Below are 26,771 nucleotides of genomic sequence, written 5' to 3' on the forward strand. Positions count from 1 at the left end.
TACTAAGATTTTTGGCTCTTAATGCTTAGAAACAAATTCAGGCATATTACAATATGATAATCAGTATTTTAAAATTATTTTTATCAAGGTAACCATGGTTTACAGCATTGTATCAACATATAAGTTGGGAGTATAGAATCATACCTTTCAGACGAATGTTACCATACTGCACCACTGCCTGGGCACCTGTAATCCTCTACCATCATTCAGGGGGTCACCTCCCTCCACCTGTCCTCTCTGGTAAATTCAGTTCTACAGTCATATCTCTTGGGTTTATTTTGGTTTATTTTTTCTCTTCCTTTGTTTTCTTGAGAGAACCAGAATTTGCCCAAAGCAGTGGGGGTAAAAATTATTAAGTTTATCCTTGTTGGTGTGTACCACCTTAATATATGTATAGCTATGAACAAGATTTTCTACTAATAGTTTCTAGTTTGAAATTGAAATAAATTGTGTCTATGGAGGAAATAAACTGCAAGAAACTTTTATTCCAGCCTGTGTCCCTATGGCGTTGGGTGCCATTTTCTCTTCTGCTGTGGTAATGCTTCTCCTCCCTGTCTGGTGACACATCCTGTAACATTTCACAGTGCTTGCAATGTTGAGACCTGTTATTGGTGATTTAAAAATAGCTGTACAAGCTGGGTGCATCGACACTGATGTCAGTTGTGGGAGATCCACATCGTGGCTGTGTATGGACAAGGATGAGAATGAATGCTATATTCTAAATACCTGATGACATGTAAAAATCTGGAAGGGCTGCCTTCAGGATTCCTAACTGGGAGACTCTATTAAACCCTCCAAGTAAAGTTGTTTCCACGGAGACCCAATGGCTCAAGGAGAAAGTATCCCTGTTTTGGAAAATAAACTCAGATTTTCCCCACTGTATAGCAGAAACTTATCATAACGTTCAAATCTCAGTTGATAAGAGGAAATTAAATACTCCAACCAGTAAGGATGTAAAAATATGATAAGCTAGATTTCTTTGGTTGGATTGGTTATATCTTTAATTCTCTATTTTCCTGTCCTACTAGAAAAGGTAATTATTACATTTATTATTATTGTGTTGTTATTGTTATTTCCTCATTTACAAATGTTATAAGCAATGTCAGCATTAACATAATAACTGGTCATATACATGGTTTATAATAGCTCAGTCTGGGGAATTAATATAACACAATGCCAGACCAAAAAAAAGTAAATTTAATTTTGGTTTCCAGATGCTGTACTGGGCACCAAGGAGGGCAATAAGAGTTAACGGTTTGGATCTTAAAGTGACATGGCACACCTTTTTAAGTGAATTATAAGTAAAGATACAAAGATGCCTGGACATTGACCAGAATCACAATGCAATGAAAAGAAGGATGATTATCTGACCAAAAGGGATGAAGCTATCAACATACTATAAAATGTTCTGGGACAGTCCCAAGGTCTGGCAGACAGGAGAGCAAAGCCACCTACATAGACTTGAAGTAGGAAAACAGCTTTGCAAAAATCTACTCCCTGCAGTTCAAACTGGCCTTTCAAGCCCCAGGAATGACCATGTGGCCCCATAAGATTTCAACAATAGACACCATCAGCCTTTGCATTTCTACAGTGCATTTCTTCAGGTGTCAGGGAAATAAGTAAATAACAATCAAACAAACCAAAACAACACATTCTTAAATCAAGATAACTTATGGTCAGAAGCTCCTCAATCAGCAATAATTACACATTTAATGTCAATGATTCATTGTTCCCCTTGTCTAAATAAACTCAAACTTGTGATAGTTGGAATAGTTCTCTCAAAGTCTGTTGCATTGTTTCCTTTGTTTGAACACTCACTTTGATTATGTAGTAAGTGCTTTGTCCAGCTATCAAATAACTAGTGTAGAATCTCTTAATTTCTAATTTATAGATTTTTAAAATTAGGTTATTATTTTGAAGGAGATAAGAAAATGGCCTAGGACTCAATGAAGGAAAAGAATAACTAAGTGTTTTAGAAAATAAATCACCACCAACATCTTCCCGTTGCCTTACAAATACTTGGGAAAGAAATACAGAAGAATATCTGCTTGCAAAGATATTTTAGAATAGTCAGTTTGGAAGACCATTTTTCAGAACAAATTTATCTGTACATTTTAGAAGTCTATTTCCTGGAATTTCTCCTATTAATGCTGAAACCCATGTGGTTTATTATGGATATCGAGACATCTGTGCTTTGGGCAAAAATGAAAAAATATATCTACTACAGCCTGATGAGTAAATTCAGCAGCACACAACACATGACGTAATGTAATTGTGTGTGTATATGTGTATGTGAGTATATTCTTGGGGTTTTGCTTAAAAAAAAATTATGCTAGGATGTAAAAAAAACCTTGAAAAATAGAGATAAGAGGTTTCTTCGCTTCCAAAGGCGCATCATGTTTCCACAGTGATGAAACCAGCTATTGATACCCGATTAACCAAGGTGATCCACTGGTTTCCTGCTTCCTCATTCCATGTACCAGGGAGCCGGGCAGAGGAAAGGGGAAACCAATGACGGCCTGCTAAGTTGATAAAAGAAAATGTCAGGAGTCTCGGGTTCTGGTTTCAAGATACCCCAGTGCCATACACTCAGAAAAATGAGATGTTTTCCAGCTTTCACTGTAATCCAAAAGTGGCATTCTGCTTTAAACTGTTTATTTAGAGGAATTTTATAACACATAAATAATAATAAAATTATGAAAGCGCCTTCCTTATACCAGCACGTTTTATTGGCATGCAGATAAACTAAAAGAAGTGAACCCTTCTTTTGCTTCTACTCCCTGTTCAGACAAAGACAGGGACTGTTAACTACAGTGTGAAAACTGCAAGCCTTTATCTTTTCCATTGTAAAAATAAAACTGTACTATCTTCTGACCAGTCAACTTGACTTTACAAAGAAAAAAAAAAAATCCTGCCTTTTTGCTGCAGGCTGAGGCCAAATTAAACTTTCCTCCTTGGCTCACAGTAAAATTTACTTGGAAGAAAAATAATTTACTTAAAATGAAATTCTAGTATTAGAAACAAAATTGGATACTTGCATGAAGTTCAGAATAATGGCAACCAGCCTTGAAAAAATATATAGAGCTTTAACAATAAATCTGGTAGCCTCCCAGACCTCAATGTTGAAGAGAAAGTGGTAACTGAGAATAGCAAACTGACAGGATGCAAGGGCTGCCCCTCTAATTACTCTGTTGAACTCCTAGCCACTGCCTCTCTCATGGCCCACCTGGAGATCTAGGGAAACCTGGTGCACAACAAAAGTCCAAGCAGCAATTAAGACTAGTTGTGAATCTCAGACTATGTATTAGTGTCCAATATACCCAAACATATCTCCTAACAGAGCCAAAGCAAATCCTTTTGAAGGCACGAGTATGAGGAATGAAACAAAACACTTTTAAAATAATAAACATAGGGGCCCTCCCTGGTGGTGCAACAGGTTAGGATGCAGCACTGCAAACTGGCCACAGCCTCTTCAGTGCAAGTTTGATCCCTGCATCCAGAGGTGACCCACATGGTGCAGCTGACCTCTCCTGACCCTCCTGCTGCTCCTCTCAGCAGAGTACTTCATTGATCTGCTTGTTCTGCTCCCCACTGTCTCTGGTGAAGCCTCTCACCACCCCTGCATCTCTGGCTTGTACCCCAGTTCTATATGCATAAATAATAAATAAATCTAAAAAATAAATAAAATAATAAGCATAGAACCTCAGTTGGAAACTTCTAGTTCTTTTATATTATTTGTCAAACAACTACAGATTTCACCATCACAGCATCTTTGAAGAAAACTTATACAATTTAACATAAAAATTAGGCTATGCCTAAAGTAGTTTTAAGTTTCTCAAAATCTATTAAGTTCCTTACATAGTTTTACTGTAATAGGGAACACATATTTATTAGACAAAACAAAAATGGGTTACCATTTTCAGGGTCAAAACAATTTTTCTTTAACAATAAAACATATTATGCATAAGAACATTTCAATGAAATATAAAATAAATATTTTTCTCCTCTTATTTTCAAATCTTTTCTAATATTCATGGGGAGGAGGAGATGAAAAAAATTAAAGAGGTGCTACTCTGTAATTAAAGATCTAGACACAAACATTTACCTATTAGCTATCACATCACTCACCAGATTATAAGATGCAAAGACAAATGTCAATTTATTCATTAGTAATCAGGTGAAGAAGTAAAACCTCTGAAACTAAAATAGTTTGGATGGTGAATAACAAAGGAAAAACTCTTAAGATTTAGTCAAACTAGAAAAGAACCTACCTAGAAATAAGTGACAGGACTTGGCAGTGTTAGTAAAAATTAGAATCAAGTTGCAATGTCTGTGTTCATCGACCTCAGAGTACGAAGGCACCACCCAGCCATCACTTTATAAAATCTATGTGGACTTTTTTAATAGAACACTTTTTTTTTCATAAATTGTAGCATGCTTTCCAAGAAAATGTAGGTCACTTGGGTCATTTATTCTTGTAGCTCTCTGGTTGAAGGAGACCCAGTTGTGTAAGAAGGTAGGTGAAGGGTGGGGCTGGCACTCTGCTGTTTGTCTTTTTATCTGCAGATGCTTTTAGCACCATTATCAGAAGCCATACATTGCGAATTCTTTCTCTGGGTGTAGCTTTCAAAATCATTCTCTATTCCATTCTTCCTGCATTGTCAAATTGCACCAATAGGTGATCTAGAGTGTGAATTTCAAACACGTGCTGTCAATATGCCCAAAACTGTGGCTGCAAAGAGAAAAACATGAATTAAATCATGGCTTATACTGATTCATATTGTCAGAAATATAAGTTAAAGTCTCAAAGTAAGATGACATGAGTTCTAAACAATTTAAAGTCCTCAGGTGAATACACCCACAGCTTTAAAGCATGCATTGCTTATTGTGGGTAAAAGTATTATTTTCTTGCTACAATTCTCTGACAAAAGCTACATAAAATAAATGTATATTGATCAACAAAGTCACAATGGTTTTCTCACTTATCCTGGTATTCCTGTTGGAATAGTGAGGATCATTAGCAATAGTATTGTATATGTAGATATTTCATATTTTAAAGTGTCTTTGTGATTCTCTTTCAAATACTCTTCTCATAAACTTTCTTTTGGAAGGACATGATATTCCTACTTTTGAGATATCATATAGAGATAATAGTATCTACCTGAAAGAATAATTTCAGATTCATTAGATTGCCCATATTAAGTACATAGAGTATTTGACATATTATCTGTTGAGTACTCAAAAGATATTAGTTATAACTAATATGTGAAAGTATTAGTAACTATGTTAAAGTTATCAGAAATCTTCTTTAAGCAGGCCAGTCTATTTTGGGTCTTACTCTAGAATTGGACATGAAAGGACAGATTTTCCACAAAAAGAACAATTCTGGCACTATTTAGAGATGTTGATTCATCTGCCTGGAACGCTTCTCTTCCTTACTTTTTTTTTTAAATTTTTTATTTGTACATACAGAACTGGGGTACAGGCCAGAGGCTCAGGGGCGGTGAGAGGCTTCACCAGAGACAGAGTGGGGAGCAGAACAGGCAGATCTACGAAGTACACTGCTGAGGGGAGCAGTGGGCGGGTCAGGAGAGGTCTGCTGCGCCATGTCACCTCCGGGGCAGGCGGGGATCGAACTCATGCGGAAGTGGCTTTAGCTTCTCAGTGCAGTGCTTTAACCTGTGCCACCAGGGAGGGCCTCTCTTCCTTACTTTTAACTCCTAATGGTTTTTGCTGAAGTAATTCTTATTCTTCAGACTTCAGCTCAGAGAGTACTTCCTCCAGAGATGAGTAGTCCCTAAATCATAATAGATACATACTACAGTACTCCTCAGATGTGTTCCAATGCAATTCACAGTTCCCAGATTTTTAAGTCTGTTTCCCTATGTTATTAAATCTTCACGAGGACATTTCTTTGTATACTACATTCTTAGTGGTTAGTATGATGCTAGAACACAGTGGATACACAATAAATAAATGTGATATGAGAATATCTAGCATGTGAAATCAGCCAGGCTGGTGTTATACAGACAGATTTTCTTGTAGTATGAGTGACTTTGTGAGCACAGGAGATATAGCAGCAGCTAGTTATAGAACCAGTTGAGAGTGAGGCTCACGAAAGGTGGTATAGCATCTTATTAGAAGCCGGGGGTATGGGGAAGGGTTCTATAGGTAATCTGGCTACATCTAGTTACTGAAGGTCACCCCAGTAAAGCCACCCCCCAGACTCACTACTCTGGATATCTAGCTGTCTTACAGCCTGGAGAATGAAAGCCTGGGTTAACTGCATCTGATCCCAACTTAAGAGATTTCTGTTGAGAGTAGTAACAACAAAATGCAAGACCCAGAGCCTTGCTGGCTTGTAGGAAAGAATGCAATCTGATCTAAGAGCCCAGACTTACCAGACACTTGGGCTGTGCTGTGCATGTCTGGCCCCAGACAGAAGTACAGTGCTGAGGAAGAAATTTTGAGACTTTGGGCATGGCAGATGGAAAATGAACAGAGATGTTCTGATTTGTTACAGCAGCTGCATCATAGGAAGAGATGACTTTAGAATAGTATCTGACAGTGGGCAAAGAATTGACAGAGAGAGATGTGCTGGAAATTCGAGTTTTATACATATCACCAATAGCACTCTCTGAAGCATAGTTGGACTGACCTTTAATAAAAAAAAAAAAAAAGAAAACAATTGTCAGCATATACAACTGTATATCTCCAAATTGCTAGAAGTATTTAAATAATTTTCCCCCTATTTCATTTCCCAATGTTGCAAATATACTATTGGTGCACTACAGTGCTGATAGAAAAGTAAACCTGTTTGTAGTGACATTTAATGCAATAAACACACTATAAATTACTGTTCAAAAGAACAAGTTTTAAGAGGGTAAGATAGAGATTTGCTCTTTGTAGTGTGTGTGTGTGTGTGTGTCTTTCATCATAACAAAAGCTGTTATCATCATTATGATGTAAGGAAGAATATTAGAAAGAATTCCATTCAATCATAAGTAAAGTTTGGTCAATTATCAGTGAAGTGGCTTATATGTAATAGTAATACATTACCATATTCTGTAAGTAACACTTATATGCTACATAGTAACTAAAAGCAGAAAAAAATTTAAACCTGCATCATGAGTGTTAATAAATCAATCTTAAGCAACACCATGAATACCTATTTCCTTTGGACATTAACAATAAAGTAAGATAATGTAATCTCTATGCCTACTTAAACACAAATATATCTGAAATATTTGTGAAAAATTCTTTCAGCAAATGTCTACAAAGATTTATGGAACGGAGAAGTACAGGCAACCCAATGATGTGTAAACATTGTGTACATGTGCACAGGTCAGACTTAAGCACAGCAACCTGGTGACCTCTGGTGATCGCTGCTCTGGCATTCAATTTACCGATATAGATTATGAAAGTAAATTTAAAAAGCTTAACTGATTTCAACTGTTCCAATCTTCTTTCAAAAACAACTTGGCAACATACTTATATGTGCTCACATTCTCTACCTCATGCATCACATATTTATATGTATACAGGCCAAAGTCCAAAACATTGAAAAATCTATATATTGGAAAATATCTCCTATTTTACATAAAATCTCTATACTCAAAAAACTGGAAACATGAAATATAGTAACCAGAGGATAATGATGAAAATTATTCTCTAACTCATTTGATAAACTGCTAAGAGCACTGAAACAGTGATGAAGACTACATAATAAAAAATTAAAGTATATATGAAACAACGTTAAATAAGAATGCAAGTGGCAAAACTGGGTGTCTGATTACTACTGTAGAAAAATATACATAGGAAAACAAAGGAGATATGTGAAAAATGAACAGTTATTGTCTTAGCTGGGTTAGTAAATGACTAATAATTGCTTTTCAAATGGAACAATATATAAAAATAAAATGAACCTGGGGATTTTGACTCAATGTGCTTTAGTCTCCTCCAGTCTGAACACACCTATGGTGTTAACTCTATAGCCTGGGTGTATTTGTGTTTTCCCAATAATAGTTGCCTTAGGTGATGCAATATTAAGAGCTGATAGGGTACAGAAAGGCCTGAACTCACTATCACAAAAAGAGTGTTTCAGGCTTTCAACAGTATATGAATAGTCATGTGTAGGAGGTAACGAGGCAGGCACATGCCTACAGTCTGATCTCTGAGTTCACCTGGGCTGAGTTACTCATCCCTGTGACATTCAGCCACAGCTACTTTGAGTAGATGAACCACGGCTCATGGCTAATTTTTTTCCTGTTCTCCTCTCCCCATAAGTCCGAGAAAAGTCTAAACTGACTAACTTTTTTGATTATGTGAACAAGGAGGTTTACATTTTAATTTGGCACTTCTCTTTTCACGATAGACACCATACCAACAATTTCTCCTGTTCCTGGGGCATCCACTACTTTCCTGTAAAAGCACAGTACCTTTATTTCAGCACTTAACACATTACAAGAATTATGTTTTGCTTTGTGACTTTCTCTCCTACTAATTTGCCAGCTTTATGAGAGTAAGAATTCCATCTTGTTTGATCTTTTGTCTCATCTTTAGGAAAAGATTATTGATTTTTAGTAAACACCTAAGTTTTTATTATGGGTGGGTCCAGAGCCTCTTTTACACTTCTAGCATTAGTATTGGAGACAATGAACAAGTTGACTTAAGTTTCATACCTCTGTGCCATGATTGTGCTGGGTCAGACAGCTGGATGGGTATTTGCTGTTTCTTACAAAACCTCCTATTACTCTGAAGTGCTTCTGTAATCTAAGAAATAGATAAGTCTATTTAGATGTCAATTTTTACAATATATATACACATATACCTTTCCTTATTAAAAAATATAAAAAGAGGGCCCTCCTTGGTGGTGCAATGGGTTAAAGTGCAGCACTGCAAGCTAGCCACAGATGCTTCAGTGCAAGTTCCATCCCTGGCCCCAGAGGTGACTCACAGGGTGCGGCAGACATCCGACCCACCCACTGCTCCCCTCCGCTGTGTATTTCATCGGTCGGCCTGTTCTGCTCCTGACTCTGTCTCTAGTGAAGCCTCTCACTGCCCCTGCACCTCTGACTTGTATCCCAGTTCTGTATAAATAAAGTAAATCTTTATATATATGTATATAAAGAAGTATATTTGTGGAATTAAGACATTGTCTATGGGGACAAAATTCAAGGGCTTGGGAGTCGAATACCTGGCTCATAATGGTTGGAGGGATTTTCGCTCTAACATACTTCACATAATCCACTGTTGCCTCAAGAATCGAAGCCACATCATTCTTTCTCCCTTTTACATATGGCAATAGAATACGCAGCTGCTCACAGCAGTATTTGATTCGTTCTCTAAGCAGAGAATTATAATAAAGAATAATTAGTTTTATTTTCTTCTTTCCACACAAGGATAAACATCCTTCCTCTTGTGTGTGTGTGTGTGTGTGTGTGAGTGTGTTTTATAAAGGAACAGTTCCCCTCCCATCTAGTCTTCATTTTGGAGCAAGGTAGTGTCCCCACAAGTCAGCAGCCTCCACAGTTCCTAGGATCAAATTGCTGGGGCACCCACTTATACTGCACCCACAAACAATGCTTGTAGAGATGGCAGTCCTAGCTCACATACCCCATGCCTACTGCAGTGAGCAGTCTACCAGACACTGGGGAGTCCACACACCCCGCTGCCTACAGAAACATAAAGATGGAAACATACAGATGGTGATCACACACTAGACACATAATTCCTTTTGTGATTCACACTAGAAGCCTAAGAAGGTAAAGAACAATCAAGATACTCAAATCACTGTGACCTGAGTCACATCTCCAGCAATAACTCAATTAGCATCTTTCAATACATGGGCTTTACTAGATATAACTCTGTGTTCTGTGCCAAAGGAAAATCGTTAAGTTGCTTTACAAGGAGGTAATTCTAGACAGAACAAATAAACTAAGCATACAAAGAGAATAACTTCCAAGCTACCTTCAAAAAGAAACAAACATAATTTTTTATAGTACTAAAGAGAAATACATAGACTATGTAAATCTAAAATGATTGAAGCCTTTATTACCTTTACATTATTCACATATTCATTTAACAAACATTATTGCACACTTGTCATGCTTAATACTGACTTAACATCAACAGGGTTAGATGGAAGCTCTGCCAATTACTAGCTGGGATTGTTGTTGGTAACTTATTAAATCTCTCTGCCTCTCAGAAAGGTCCCCATTTTTTTTTTAATAAAAAAAATATAACATAGCCAGTGAACAACTTAAATATTCAAGATCATTGGTGTTTTACTTTGGCTTTGAGGAGCTGTGGGGTTCTGTGGGTCTGTCTTTCTGGAGAGAAAGGGGTGGAAAAGTCAACATTAAAAATGAAGGGCTTTCGGCCCTCCCTGGTGGCGCAGCGGGTTAAAGCACAGCACTGAGAATCTAAAGCCGCTTCCGCATGAGTTCGATTCCCGCCTGCCTCGGAGGTGACCACATGGCGCTGCAGACCTCTCCTGACCCGCCCGCTGCTCCCCTCAGCAGTGTACTTCGTCGATCTGCCTGTTCTGCTCCTCACTCTGTCTCTGGTGAAGCCTCTCGCCGCCCCTGAGCCTCTGGCCTATACCCCAGTTTTGTATGCAAAAATAAATAAATCTTTAAAAAAAAAAAAAATGAAGGGCTTTCAAAGTTTTCACACTTTGGCATGTTTCCTATGGGGATCTAAAAAAAAGAACAAACTTTTTGTAAAAATGTTTTCAGGTATCAGTGAGATATGAAAAACAATCTAAGCATAGAAAATAAGTAGATACTTAAAGAAGCATAGTTTTATTAGCTCAGAGTATTGTCTGGCAGCAGAAATGATATGATATAAACTTTAGGTATAGATATAAGATAGTACATACAGATGGCAAAATATGATCAGTCACTAAACAAACCATAGAAAGAAAATAGAAAGCAAAATATCAAGTAATCATTATTTCTGGACAGTTGAGGCTATGGATAATAATATATTTTCCTTTTGCTTTCTATATTTTCCAAATATTATTGTCAGGAACTTGTCGCTTTTCTAGTGAAAAGTCACATTAAAGTTTTCTTCCACCACCTATTAGGAAAATGTTCAAGCATGCATAAAGATTGAATAAATGAAAAATTCTCAATACTGAAAAACTGAAAGAATTATGAATTTATGTAGGAGACATTCACATACTCACTACCTAAAGTCTACAATAAACATTTGCTAATTTGCTTTATCATGTATGAATCTTCCCACTGGCTACACACTGATCCATTTTATATTTAAACATTTCAAAATAAGTTGCAGATTTTAGTTCATTAACCTGCCTAACCATGTCATAAGTGAGGGTTCAGACTATTTCATTGTAAGGTAAAAGTTACATAAAATATACCAATCTTAAGGGAGCCAATCTGCTTAGAAACAGAACAAACACAAAACTGTATAATACAAACCCTCATCAACTTCATGACCACACCAAGTTCTCTGTGTGCCTGGCCAGTTGATCTCATCCCCTATATGAGGCAACCCCCTTAAGAGCCAAGAACATTTCTGCTATTTTCTATTCTACCTGAGTTTTACCTGTTGAACTTCATAGAAATCAAATCTTACAGCAGACACTGTTCAATGTTTTTTCACTCAGCATAATGTTTTTGAGCTTTTGAGAGTTACCATATGGTTGCCTATATTAGTAGTTTGCTCCTTTTTATTAAGTACCAGTAGTCCATAGTACTGAATAAACAGACACAGCTTATTTATCCATGTTCTTATTAGTGAACACTTATTAGATCATTCTGCATATCATTCTGTGAATGCATGTTTTCATTTTTCTTGAGTAAATATCTAGGAACTGAATTGGGTTATATTATACATATGTAAGAAAATGGCAGCATTCCCCCCCCCCACAAAAGTACCATTTTCTAACTCTACCATTAATGTATGAAAATCCTTTTTCTATTATTGAGGTAGTATTGATTTATATCACTATGCTTTAGAAGTAGAGAATATCCCCCTTCCATGTTTTTACTATAGCAGATTCACCACCAAAGCACTCTGTATGAGAGTTCTTCTTCCAAATTTTTGATAATATATAATACTCTCTGCCATTTTCACCTTAGTATTTGGCCCCTCTGAGATATTACATGCTTTAATTCCTTATGCTTTTATTTGCATTTCTATGGCAACTCATTATATTGAGCACTTCACTGGGCATTTGCATATCTTCCTTTGTGAAATGTCTATTCAAATATTTTACCTACTTTATAAAGTAGAGTGCAAGTCTTTTACTATTGAATATTATGAGCTTTTAAAATATATTCCAAATACTGTGTTACCAAAACCTTGTTTTGAAAATACTTTCTGCCTATCTGTGCCTTGTCTACTTACTTCCTTAGTGATGTATTTTGACAGCAAAATTTAAAATTTTGACAAGTCTAATCCACCAACTCTTTATTGAGATTTTTGCTTTCTGTGTTCTAAGGAACCTCAGCTTGTTAAGATATCTCCTATGCTCTCTTCTAGAATTGTAGTCCTCAGTGTAATAGTCATTAGCCACATGAATCTATTGAAAAATAAGTTAATTAAAATGAGGTAAAATTTAAAACTCATTCCCAAAGTCACAATAGCCAAATTTCTATGACTCAATAACTACCTGTGGCTAGTAGCTACTGTACTGAACACACAGACACAGGTCATTTCTATCATTGCAGAAAATTCTATTGAACAATGTTATTTTAAAAAATTAGTAGTATGGTATAACTTTGTTTATGCTCTATCCTGATTTAACAGTTTATATGTTATCAGATAGGGTGTCAAAGTTCATTGTTTTTCCATATGGCTAACCTGTTGTTTCAACATCATTTATATAAAAGACTTTTGCTTCCCAGTATTTTTGCAGTGAAAATGAAACAATCACAAGTTCATGAGTCTAGTACTGGGCTAAAAAAATGTGTCCCACTGATACATTTCTCATCTTTTAGGATAGTAACATTGGTAATCATAGTTGTATACTAATTCTTGAAGTCCGATAGTTTAAGTTCTCTATTACACTTTTTCAAGATTGTTTTATGTCCTTTATTGTTCTAAATCCTTTTCATACATCTTATAATCAGACTGTTAATTTTTACCAAAAGAAAATCCCACAGGGATTTAAATGTAGATTAAAATAAAGTGATATTTTAATTTTGTAAGAAATGACAGCTAACAACAGTGGGTCTTTCAATTCATAAATATGATTATAATGCATGACTTTGGTGTTCTTTAATTTTTCACTAATATTTGGAGTGATCAATATATATTTATTCCTAAGTATTCCAAAACATTATCACTCTATTATAAATGGAATTATTTTTAGCTTTAATTTTCTAAATTTTGTTACTCAGTATAAAAAAGTACAATCATCTTTATAGTCTATAATCTTTCTATATTTATCTTTTTAGTTCCAGTAACTGATTTTTATTAAAGCACAAAAACAATTAACTGGAGGTTGTGTCTTTTTAACAAAATCTTGAAAATACCCATGAAGGGAGAAAAAAAAAATCAACACTTATCTCATGTTATATATTAAAAAATAATTTAAGTTGAATAAAATAATCATAATGGTTAAAACTATAAAAATTCTTATAGGCAATATAAGGACATATTGCAATTTGGTGGTAGGCAATGATTTTTAATGCAGAGAAAGCATGACAAATTAATAAACTTGACTTCATAAAACATCTCTTAAAGCTTATCAGAAGACATTGTCATAAAAGTAAATAGTAAGTCAGAGGCTGGAAGAAAATATCTCAAGACATAAAACATAAATTTAGAGTATCAAAGAGTTCTTAGGTCTCAATATAAAAGCGCATTACCCTATTTTTGTTTAATGAAAATTTAAAGTCAAACCTAAAGTATATTCCACAACCACTAAAATAGTTTAAATGAAAAGAACTAACAGAAACAATTGTTGAGAAGATATGGGGTAATTAGTACTCTCATATATGCTGGTAGGAGTATAAAAAGATGCACTTATGTTTTGTAAGTCTGCTTGGACACTTCTAAAAAGAGAAATATAGATCTCTTCATCTATCCATACACATTCTATTTCCAGGTACATAGTCAAGCACATGGAAATACAGGTTCACAAAAAAGTGAATGTTCATAGCAGATTTGCTCTTGAAAGACAAAGCCCAGGAAATAACCAAAATATGATATTGTTTATAAAATGGAATATTCCTCAACAATAAAAAGGAACAAGCTGCTGATAGAACAGCATTAATGAATCTCAAAACATTAATTGGGTAAAGAAGCCAGAGGAAATTCTATAACAAAGAAAGTAAATCTAAACTGATAAAAATCAGAAGAGCAGTTGCTCTAGGGGACTGGAAACTCTTGATTAGGAAAGAGCAGGTGGTGATTTAAAGAGTAGGTTTTGTTCTTATTCAGGCATGATGAGGCCAATAGATCAGGAGATGACTGCCATTAAAGAGATAATCTGCGGGTAAGGTTCCTAAGAGAGGTGGTGTGTCACATCAGGGCCACAAGGGGAAGCGTCAGTTTCGGTTAGGAGGCAGAAGGAGATGGAGAAAAGCATGAACAAGAGTCTTTATTGTGGTTTCTAAGGAATGGGCCAGGTAAATAGGCTTAAAATGGATTAATTTGAATAATATTAGCAGGCTTTGGGGTGTAAGGGCTCTGCCGAGTTGTCTGGGACCTGATTCTGGAGTGGTTAGGACAAGGGAACACTGTCCTGAAGCATAAGAGCCTTGCTCAGGGAAGTGGGGTGGGGCAGTTCTGGCGTGATGGCCAGTTTGTCTATGTCAGTGTCCTCACTGGCAAATCATTCACTATCTCCAGAAAATGGCTAGCTCTGGTGGGCAGTCTCCCCATGGTCAGCAGGTTAGTTTCAAAACACTAGAATCAAAAAGACATGCACATAAAAGAACATCCAGTTCGATGAATGCATAGTAGATTATATTGGATGCATGTGTTACTTTGCCTTCTCACTGACCCTGGTGCTGCCCAATGTGACCTTCAGTGATGTGGTCTACTCCCTCTTCTTGGGAACTATAATGAAACATTTTTTTTTTCAAAACTCATCAAAAATTACACTTAATTACAACTCATCTCTTAACTGTATTAATTTCATGTTCTGGTAACTGTTAAATGGAACTGTTCCAAATTCTCTAATACCCCAAGACAATGAACGGTACTAGCAAGCATTAGGAACCAGCCTTGATCATTGCTTCCCAATGCTTTTGGGTTTTCATTCTGACATCAAGGTTAGGAATTTCAGACTAGATAGGGCTGGGGCATATCCTAAAGTGGTGAACAAGAAAATAGAGAAGTTTCATTTTGCAAGGTATAGATCCTAAAGTGACCTCTTATAAGCAGAATTTAAATTAGTTAAAAATGTCTATGTCAACACATAATCTGAGAAGATATTTGTAATATATAATGAACTTCTAAAAAACAATAAAGACAAATCTAGTAAAAAGGCAGACAAAAATGAACACTTAACTAAAGACGTTTAAACAATACACATAAGATTTCACTGTGTGTTAATTTCCTTGCATTTGAGGAAGGATGGATTTCCTACTAACAACTCAATTTTATTTTGCTATACAATTTGGAAAAGGCTGGAATGCTTAATGTCTGTATCTGCTAACTCTGAAAAGAACTTACAGATTACTGGGTTTTTCTGAAGGATTTAATTACCAAGCTACAATTTATATAATTACTTTTATTTTTGATGAAGAAACATTGAGTACTAAAATATTGCTTTATATGATAGGCTATTTTCCATCTCAAATTAGAAATCAGATACACTGCTCTTAATTACCAGGATCTCTGCATTTTTCTATAATTTGGTGTCTTCAAACTTTTTTTCCCTTCAACAATTATTAACCTTCCATTCCTTCATATAAATAACTGTATTTTTGGGAGCACAACTTCACACCTCAACATGTGCACAAACTTCACTATCTACCAAAACTCACTTCCTGAAGGACAGGGGACTGTCCTCTAACACTATTCACCCTACACACAGACCAATGCTCTGGTGCTATTCAAACTGCCATCCTACTTCAGCCTTAGAAAATTATAATTCTGGGACCTCCCTGGTGACACAAGGGGTTAAGTCTCAGCATGATGCAGTTATCAGCAGCCAGCAGCCACTGCAGCAAGAGTTCCATCCTAGTTAGGGAGTTGACCCACAAGGTGCTGCAGACCTCGCCTGTGTTGCCCTATGCTTCTCTCAGCAGTACATTTCAGAAAATCTGCCTGTTCTACTACCTACTCTAGCTCTGGTGAATCCTCTCATTTCCCCCTGTCCCTGTACCTCTGACCTGCACCTCAGTTCTTATGCATAAATAAATCCTAAAAAATAAAAAATCAAATTGTGATTCTAAAAACTTGCCCATTTCTCCTAGGTTATCCAATCTGTTTACTTATAGATGTCCATTGTGTTCATTGTAGTCTCTTATGAGCTTTTGTATTTCTGCAGTATCTTATTGTAATTTCATTTTTGACACTTTTATTAGGGTTATCTCTCTTTTTATCTTAGTGTAACTAGATAAGGGTTTATCAATCTTGTTTATCCTGTGAGAAAACAAGCTCTTGGTTTCACTGATGTTACATTGAACTTTTATAATATCCTTTTGGTTTCTATTTTCATTACTTTTTTCTGATTTTTATTTCCTCTTTTTCACTTTTTCTAGTTCCTTCAGTTTTGCTTAAAGTTAGACTTGAGATTTACTCATTGATAAGGACCTGTCTTACTATTTATTTTTCTTTTTATACTGCTTTTTTTTTTTCTTGCTAAAGATTATTTAGTTTGTCTCTGCTTTCATTGGATTCTATATAATTTAGTTCTCCTTTCACTTCTTTATTGACCTGTGGCCATTCAAAAGTATTTTGTTCAGTTTTAAAATATTTGAGTTTTTCTAGGTTTCTTTTAGTAGCTGATGTTTAGCTTTAGACAGAGTGAGCAGAAAAGATGCTGGGTGTAACCCTCCTGGTGGCACAACGGGTTAGGACACAACATTGCAAGCTGGTCATAGCCGCTTCAGTGCGAGTTCGATCCCCCACCCTGGAGGTGATCCACATGGTGCAGCAGACCTCTCCTGACCCGCCCACTGCTCCCTTCAGCAGAGTACTACATAGATCTGCCTGTTCTGCTCCCCACTCTGTCTCTGGTGAATCCTCTCACCTCCACTGCATCTCTGGCTTGTGCCCCAGTTCTGTATGAATAAATAAATCTTACAAAAAAAAAAAAAAACTAAGTTAAAAAAAAATGCTGGGTGTAAAGTTCATCTTCATGTATTTTTGAGGCTTATTTTGTGCCCCAGTGTATAATCTATCCTTGACAATGTTCCAAGTGAACATTAAGAATGTATATCAATTTTGTGGCAGATGGAAAGCTATGTATATTATGTCCATTCTATACATTACTTAAGGCCATCTTTCCCTATTTACTTCTATCTGGATGGTCTATTCACTGATTTAAGTGGTTTGTTGAGATCCCTTACTATTACTGTGTTGCTGTCAAATCTGTTAATTGTTTATATACTAGGGTGTACTTATGTTAGGTGTGTAAATATTTATGATAATTATATCTTCTTCAAATTGTCACCTTGTGAAAATATCACTGCCATCTTTGCCACTAATTACCTTTTTTTGACTAAAAGTATTACTTTATCAGATATGAGAGTAACAGTTCTGCTGATTTCTGTTGTTGGCTTGGAATTCCTTGCTCCATTCTTTCACTATGCTTATCTTTAGATCTGATGTAAGATCTCTGTATGCTTATTAGTGATGGATCATGCTTTTTTATACAATTCTGTATCTTTCATGTATTTTTACTGGTGAATTCAGACCACTCGTGTTTAGGGTCATTATTGAAATATGGGGTTTATTTACTGACATTGTACTGGTTTTTTGTTTTGTTTTTTGTTACTTTATCTTTCTGAAGCTAACTTTTTTAAGTGTTTCTGTCTTTTATTTGGATGGCTTTCCCTGGCGGTTCTCTCAGATTCTTCATTTCTTCTAAATTTCTCTGCTCCAGTTTTTGTTTTGTGGTTTCCATGTGGGTTATATTATTCTGTAACTAAAAAATAGCCATGACTATAGATTCCATGGACTATAGTCCATTTCTTCCTCAGCTTTAATATTTCATCTCACATTGTTCTTGTTTGTTTCTAATTTTGTGTTTCTATTTATCACCTTGCTCAGGTGTTTTCATCTTTCTCTTCATATACAACTTCTTTCAACATTTCTTATAGAGTAGCACTGGTATAGTAAACTCTAGTAGTTTATGTCCATGAAATTATTTTTCCATCATATTTCAGTACTGTTTCAGGATACAGTATTCTTAGCTAATAGCTATTTTTTAAAATTGTGAATGTTATTCTGTAGAATTTCTACTAAGAAATCAGATGACTTCATAGTTGAGATGCCTTTTTTTATGTTACATGCTTCCCTACAAATCCACCCAGCACTCTCCAATATTTTTTTCTTTGACTTATGATACTTTAACAACGATGTGTATTGTGGGAAGTCATTTCACATTCAGTGTTTTGGTTTTCTGTCTGCTTCCTGGATATCTAAGCTTAGTTCTTTTCCTTAAATTTAAAGTTCTTAGCTATTATTTGAATAGTGTCTCTGGTCTTTATCTTCACTTTTAGGGATACCCATTATCCTGATGGTTACTCTTCTAATGTAATCTGATATTTCATGAGGGTTTCTTCATTTCCCCAAAGTTTTATTTCTCTCTTCTCTTCAAGTTATTTTTAAAAATTTTATCTAGATTTGAGATCTTTTCCTCTGTAAGATTTAGCCTACTTACTATGCTTTACATGGTTGTTTTCAGTTCTTTTGTTTTATTCCTCCCATCCATAATTTTTGCTTTTTTTTTATATAGTTTAAATTTCTTTGGTAACAAATTCCTTTTGTTTCTGAATATCTTTTCTGATGTCCTTCTGATGACCTAATTTCTGTGTTTAATTACAAGTATCAAATTTTGTTAAGCCTCTTAATGATTACAATTCTAAATTCTTTGGTAGTTCTAAGTCATGAAGCTTGAATTCAGCTCCATAGTCTGTTTCCATATTGTGTTCCCTTGGTTGATCTTTTTTTTTTCCCACATGGTTGTTCCCTTTTCCCCCTCAGTAGTACTGTGGTTTTAGTTGTGAGATCTTCCTAGCTTATTGAGGTAGTAGTAGGAGAGACTCTGAGGAGTAAAGCTTACTTGCTTGAGTGTTTTCAGCTTGGAGGGGAGGGGATCACACCAGGGCTGGGGAACCTATAGCTCTGTTTCTAGCACTGTAGTCAGATCAAGCTCCATTCCATGCCTAGGACCTGCTTCCCAGTATTGTGGGATTCTAGTGTTGACAGCAGATGTTTCTTCAGCCTCAGAATACCTCACTTCCTAAAGGATGTGGGATGATGTTCTGCCACTACTTACACTAGAACCAGATCAATGTCTGGCACTGACTGATCCATCCCAGGGTGTCTGGCACTGACTGATTCATCCCAAGGTTCAGCAAGAAGCACAACAGTAGTTTGCAATTACTGCAGAGGTCCCTTGTGTTTCTGGGCACACAAAAACTCATGCCAGCTAGTTTACATTCTTTTACCAGGAATGACTGCCAGTGTGTCCAAGGCTCCACTCCCCTTTCCCTGCTCTAAAACCTTATTAAGTAATAAAGCACCCATCTCAGACAGCAAAATAGTAGATGGAAGGAGCAAAATGATGAGCTGTTGAGATACATGTGTGGGTCATGGCTGTTTTTCAGTTGTACTTTAAGGAAAGGCTGGCCAACAAGGCAAGGCACCCAATCTCCCATTGCATTTTATTGCATATTAATTATATGATAATTTTTTGACAGAAAAGAATGAGGAAAAAATAAACTTTCTGAAAGGATATTAGTGTTCATTCAAAGAAGATTACAGGGTTTGCTGACGCCTTGTGGTCTTGTCTTTTTCTTTTACTTTTGTGTATGGAAGCAGCAGTTGGTCATAAGTTAAAGAGCAGGCTTTGTCTTTGTTTTCTACCACAGAAACCAATTTCATTCCTTCCTAGTTTAGAGTAATTCTGAGAGACTCAAGGGGATCTAAAGGCAGAGGTCTAGGTTTAAACTAAGTCCTTGAATCTCTCCTCTGTACAGTTGTGTCTCAAACAAGTAAGAACTCACAGAGAGAGATCTCATAGCCAGATACAACTTGGGACTCTCTGAGAACTGTGTTTACTTTCTTGAATTGCCATCACTTTGGAAAATACACTGTAACAAGGCAAAAATATCATACCCGTGTATTTAAAACATATAGTAAAGGGATCTCACCAGGAATTTAGAATTAGATGCCTAAATTTTATTAAACTGTACATAAAAGAGAAGATAAAATTCTTTTAAAAGAAGGGCTTTTTCTGGTGGTGCACAAGGTTAAAGCACCTCATTAGGAAGCTCCCTGAAGCCACTGTAGCATGAGTTCAGTCCCTGACCAGGGAGCTGACCAGATTGTGTGGCAGACCTATCCTGACCTGCCCACTGCTCCCCATCTGCAGTGTATTTTTTTTTAAAGATTTATTTATTTGTACATACAGAACTGGGGTACAGGCCAGAGGCTCAGGGGCGGTGAGAGGCTTCACCAGAGACAGAGCGGGGAGCAGAAGAGGCAGATCGACAAAGTACACTGCTGAGGGGAGCAGTGGGCGGGTCAGGAGAGGTCTGCCGCGCCATGTGGTCACCTCCGGGGCAGGCGGGAATCGAACTCATGCGGAAGTGGCTTCAGCTTCTTAGTGCTGTGCTTTAACCTGCTACACCACCAGGGAGGGCCATCTGCAGTGTATTTTAATAGATCTGCCTGTTCTGCTCCCTAGTCTATCTCTGGTGGGTCCCCTCACCCACCACACCTCTGGCCTATACCCCAGTTCTGTAAGCATAAACAAATCTTAAAAAAAAAGAAATCTCTAAATGCAAATAATAAAAAATGTACCACTTCCCAATTACCACTTCATTGAAAGCATTTACTAATATCACAATTCTAATATCAAAACACTGAGAATATAATCATAAGCTATAAATTGCATAGTATGTCACTGTAAATATACCCACTTTTTTCTTTCATAACATATTCAGCAAAATGTATAGGTTCTCTTCTCCACTTGTCTCTTTCCTATATGCTTTTCAAAGTCCTCATATCCATCTCTAGATCCACTGCTTCAAATAGATACTATACACAAATGACTAAATCTAGCCTGGATCTTTCTCTGGAATCTAAAAGCCAGCTGTGTACTACATCATCTCCATTTAAACCTGGAAGTATGTGTTCAAGCACAATAAAAACAAAAACAATTCCCACTGCCAGAATGCTGTTCCACAGTATTTCCCATGCAGATGATGTTTCCATTACCTACTTGGAAGTCACATTTGACTCCTGCTTCAGCCATGCTCATACAGATTCTACCTAGTTAATATTAGCTAATGATTGTTTTTCTCCTCACTATCCCATTTCTGTCACCAGAATTCAGGATTTCATCATTTCTTATTAGAGGCTCTAATGAAGAATCAATTTGCTTTCTAACATCTTGTTAGAATCTTCATTCTAAGGTATAAATCTTATATCACTCCTTTGATAAATCCTTCAGTTCCTCCTCAGCAATTCAGGTTGAAATTAAAATTTCTTAGCATGCTATATACCTAGCTCTTACCTGTTACCTCTCATCTTTTGCCACTTCTTGCTTACGCCTTCAGATCCAACTACAGAACAATACATTCAGTTTCATAAATTCACGTTACTTCTCATACTGCCAGCCTCTCACCTGGTTGTCTTGCTATATGAAATGTCCTTCTCTGACTTCTAAACCAAATAAAGGTGACTTTTTGCTTAAAGCTCAATTTAGCTATCACCTAAAAAAAAAAAAACTTTCCCAGACCCTTTATTCCAGACCCTTTATTCCTTGGGTAATTTTCCTAGTGTGTTCATGTTATATCCTTCTCTAATATGCCATTTGTTAAAACACAGTTTTCTAATTAGTAGCCTATTTGCAGGTATTAGAAGTAGTCAAGACCTCCTTGAAAGCAAAAATTTATTCTTTACCCAGTTCCCTAGTCATGTTCTCACAGTCTAATACTACTATTTGTTGAATGACAAAATTATAGAATGCTATTTCATTTGTAAATGAATAAATGGCAAGTTGCGAGATTTCTAGTACTTTAACAAAAGTACAAAAAATTATGAAATTCATGAAACTTTTTTTTTCTTACAAAGAATCATGCTTAAACAGAGCTGTATCAAAATTCACCTTCTTAGCTTTTCCTTGCTTGAATGAAGAAAAGAACTCTTTTTGTTTTTCTCAAAATCTGACAATGGAGACTTTAATTCAAACCCAATGTCATTTCTTAGATATTCTGAGCTAGAAACAAGAAAAATAAAATACATGTAAGAGGAAAATTATTAGGCAATATTAAATCAAGCACCAACACATTAATAAAAGGATGCTTCTCTAAGTCTTTTGTTTCATAGAAATGTACAATAAGTATCAATGTACTTTCTCTTACAAATCTGGTACAGAATTTTTCATTTCAAATTCTCAAAATAATTAATATGAAGATCATCATTAGTTCAATAACTTTAAAAATTCTAAAATATACTGACAAACAACAACAGACACAAGCTGATTAAAATATTCTGATCTCGTTGAGTATGACTATATCCAATAATGTGACGATATTTAAAGGTTACTACAGGAAGAAAAACACAAAGGACTAGAGGGTAAAAATACACTATCCCAACTTGAGTGAAAAAGGTCACGTTCCCTTCATTTAAAAAACTGTCACTTAATGGACATTTTTCACTCCACCTACTCTTAAAATTCTAGGCATTTTTATAGATTTAAAAAAAAATCACTAACAAACTTAAAAATTAGTATTTTCTCCTTTATCACTCAGGACATAGCTTGATTTGAAATTTTACTTTTATTTATAGTAACAGAATTCTAAAGAAAATCAAAGATTCATGATGAATTCAAAAAGCAACTGCAATTAATAAAAAAAAAATCACAAAGTCTTTCAAAACCCTTTCTGACATATCCCAGATAAGGTTAAATGCCATAAATTTCACTGAGGTTAAAATCTTAAATGAGTTCAAAAAAGCCATTGATATATCTGCACTAGTTAAGTGCATGCAACTTTAGTCATTTAAGTACAATTATTACTTGTCAAGGTTCTTCCTTGGTCAAAACAGTTGATGGTCACATTTCTACAAATAGTTGATGGGCACATTCTACAAATTCCAAAAATGACCAACTCAAATTCTCACTATCATCACCCATCTCCTCAACAGTTGTGTACATTCTTTTAGCCCTGTGTCTATTGTCTATTTAAAGCCTCCTTAGAGATCAACCTGAAGCAATGAAATTGAGTTTTTGTAAGAATATAATGCTAGCATTGGAAGGGTATAAAACTGACCCTGGTTCAACTGCATATTCAAAGCAGGGTTGAAGGCAAGTTTTAAAAAAAATCTATGAGAGAGAGAGAGATGGAGAGCAGAGAGACTTTTAGGGGTTGTTTTCAATAATTTGGAGGAATAGCTTTATGAATTAAAAAAAACCAATCAGGACAAGCTTAGTGGTAGCTGGAAAACAGTTGAGGCTGCTCTTAACGACTTAAATTGTGGAATTATATGCAACATTTTGATAGTAGAAAAGACTCTACTATTTTCAAAAAGTTCAAATGTCATTCCTATTATTTAGCTTTCATTGGTGATAACCCAGGTTCCACTTTAATGTGCCCAGTAATGGGAAACGTCCTGTCTTACTATTCAACTTGCTCCGCCATGGTCGGTGTGACTGTTATGAAGTGCTTCCTTATGTTGAGCTGAATACTTCTGTAATGTGTAACCATAGTTCCAACGCAGGATTTTGAAATATAGAAAAAGCTGTATCCCTCTTCTACAAGGTAGCCTTATCTTTTTTTTTCATAAGACCAGCCCTTGAGTTAGTGTTTCCTAAGCAACAATTTCTCAAAAACAAATTTTTAACAAAATGTTCATAATAAAAAATCACTATTATGAAAAATCAGGGGACAAAACTAACCAAGCAAACAGATCAGTAGAAAAATACCCCAGGTGTTCACTGCAGGATTTCTGCAGGGGCAATCCATGTTCTTCAGGTTTCATACAATTTTCATTCTTAACTGAAAGTTTTCAAAAAAGAATCATTTTCATTCTAAAAATCACTGGTGAATATGATATTAATCACAACACAACCTTAATCAAAAGCAATTATCTGTTTTTACTCCATAGATTTTACCAAATACATATTTTTAAAATAGACTACAGGTGTTGGTTTGAATCTGTGAAGTATGCACCCAGTTCAGAAAACACAATTAAAATACTATATCCTATTTTTACCCCATTCCGCAAGATTCTAGGAAGTTAGCAATAGTTCGCTCAAGACATCTTTAACTGAATTTACTTATTAAGTTCTTATTTATAGGTAAGTGTTGGAGACAGAAAATATATATGTGTCTTCAACAGGCAGCTGCACTTTTAAAACATGGCATCTGATAGTTTTGCTGGGCTTTTTCTGTTTTTTGGTTTTGCAGCTGTTCATCTTCACTGCAAAGATGAGACGACTACAGCAGACATGGCTGTGACCAATAGAATGGTGCTAGACAGGTGGTGAGGTGCAGCTGCTTTACGGCCACTGTGCACCAAGTCAGAAAGAGGCTGCCGACAGGACTGCGGTCACCACAGTCAGTCATTTCCAGGAAGAGCTCTGAAACTGTAGAGTCTGGGTGCCACTGGAATGTTACAAAACAGACTCACTAATCTCTCCTGTGTGTTAAAAAAGAACATTTAAAAAAAGGCAGAGTATGCAAAATCCTGTATCATCTGAAGTATGAACTCCAGGACAACCCTGAAAGTAACATGAGGCCCACTCAAGAAATTATCATCTTAATTTGAGATTTCCTAGCTTGTATTCCAATTCTGGAAAAGCCTAACTAGTCATTGACCAACAATTATTTCAATAGAATTTTGGAAATTAGAGTCTCCTATTACAAGTAAAATTAAAGCTCACTTAATTAGCTCATGTATTTAGATGACAGCAATATGCATAGTACAATACAGATGAATTGTTTTAAAGTGACAGGTCTAATCAAAGCACTGACACTAATTATCTGTGTCAAAAAATATAAAACAAAGGATAACCACCCTATTAACATAAATAAGTCATTTTTTAATCAGTAAATTTATTAAGATATTCCTTTTTAATTAATTACATTTTAACTGTGGTGCTATTAGGATATCCCTATCCTGTATTACCACCACAGTGCACCTGCTTACCCATATTCCAACACATTGGACCAATGTATCCTACCCTCTTTGTTCTTAATCCTCCCCAACTTTGGTGTTTCAGTTCTTTAGCCAGCTAACAAGTGTTTGATTTTAAGTTAGTCTTTCTGACTATATAGTCTGTTATTTTACATTCAACATATTAGTGACAATATCTAGTATTTAAAAGTAATTTATATGTAAGTGTTTTGCAAAGCAGTAAACAGATGATAATTCAAGGTTAGTATCCTTGTCTTTTAGACAATTATACACCATAGAATGGCTAATTCCATTTATGACTAAGTAAAGTAATGCAGTCTCACTACCAGAAAACCCTATATGTACCACAAAGCTATATTTGCCTTGAGCAACACCTTTTAAACATCTAAAGATAGAAAGTTTTTTTCCATAGGTAAAAAATATGTTTTCCTTTATTTTATTCATACTTGTTTAATTCAGACTATAACAATATATACAATTTACAGTTAATCCTTAGAAAATAAAAGGTGTGAAGTTAAAAATATATACATAATTTTTGCAGAATTTTAACTAGAATTTTCAAAACTTGGCATTTTTTTTTTTACTCACCAGTATTTGAGAAATATGTTTTCCAGTATTTTAGCACAATACTCATTTTTTCCATTGTCAATGGCTCAGTTAAAGTAATATCAGCTCCATGTACTGAAATACAACCTAAAAATCATTGTATTTAATATTGATCTTCGATTTTTATCCAGAGAGAAAACAAACAATATATCCAGCAGACACATACCTTTAAAATTTTCGGGGACTATAAAAACAATCAACAAATGTGTATCTTTTGTCCTGCCAAATCTAAGAAGAAAAATGTGTTAAAACGGAGCAAAATCATTGTTCTAAAAATTGGATTCAGGGCCCTCCCTGGTGGCGCAGTGGGTTGGAATGCAGCACTGTAAAGCTGGCTGTGTCCACATCAGTGGGAGTTTGCTCCCTATCCCTGGAAGTGACCCACACAGAGCAGCAGACCTCTCCTGACCCTCAACAGTGTACTTCGTCAATCAGCCTGTTCTGCTCCCCACTCTGTCTCTGGTGAATCCTCTCACCACCCTTGCACCTCAGGCCTGCACTCCAGTTCTGTGTGCATAAATAAATAAAATCTTTTTTTTTTTTTTTGAAATTGGATTCAATAATTTTGCTTATTAGGAACTAGAGTGATTTTTTTAATTTATAACTTAAAATGATAGCATTAATATGGACATTTAGTAAAAGTATCATTTTAAACTAGTGAGGGGAAAGATGGAATACTTTTATTCTTTAAAAAAAAAAAAAGTTTTCGGCCCTCCCTGGTGGCGCAGCGGGTTAAAGCACAGCACTGAGAATCTAAAGCCGCTTCTGCATGAGTTCAATTCCCGCCTGCCCTGGAGGTGACCACATGGTGTGGCAGACCTCTCCTGACCCGCCCGCTGCTCCCCTCAGCAGTGTACTTC

General features: G+C 35.8%; 1 protein-coding gene across 1 annotated transcript in view; it reads right to left on the reverse strand.

Annotated features, from left to right (window-relative positions):
• Positions 1-4,711: 4,711 nt before the first annotated feature.
• The window catches only part of LOC101628148 (spermatogenesis- and oogenesis-specific basic helix-loop-helix-containing protein 2), a 71,707-nt gene continuing 49,647 nt past the window's right edge, over positions 4,712-26,771 (reverse strand). The window contains 10 exon segments of the mRNA XM_012723169.1: positions 4,712-4,732; positions 6,402-6,658; positions 8,384-8,421; positions 8,682-8,706; positions 8,709-8,772; positions 9,197-9,344; positions 22,274-22,384; positions 24,065-24,164; positions 25,894-25,998; positions 26,078-26,139. Of these exon segments, the coding sequence (XP_012578623.1) occupies positions 4,712-4,732; positions 6,402-6,658; positions 8,384-8,421; positions 8,682-8,706; positions 8,709-8,772; positions 9,197-9,344; positions 22,274-22,384; positions 24,065-24,164; positions 25,894-25,998; positions 26,078-26,139 (931 nt within the window).

The sequence above is a fragment of the Condylura cristata genome, unplaced genomic scaffold (assembly GCF_000260355.1).
Source record: "Condylura cristata isolate star-nosed mole 26May11 unplaced genomic scaffold, ConCri1.0 scaffold00010, whole genome shotgun sequence".
Lineage (NCBI taxonomy): Eukaryota > Metazoa > Chordata > Mammalia > Eulipotyphla > Talpidae > Condylura > Condylura cristata.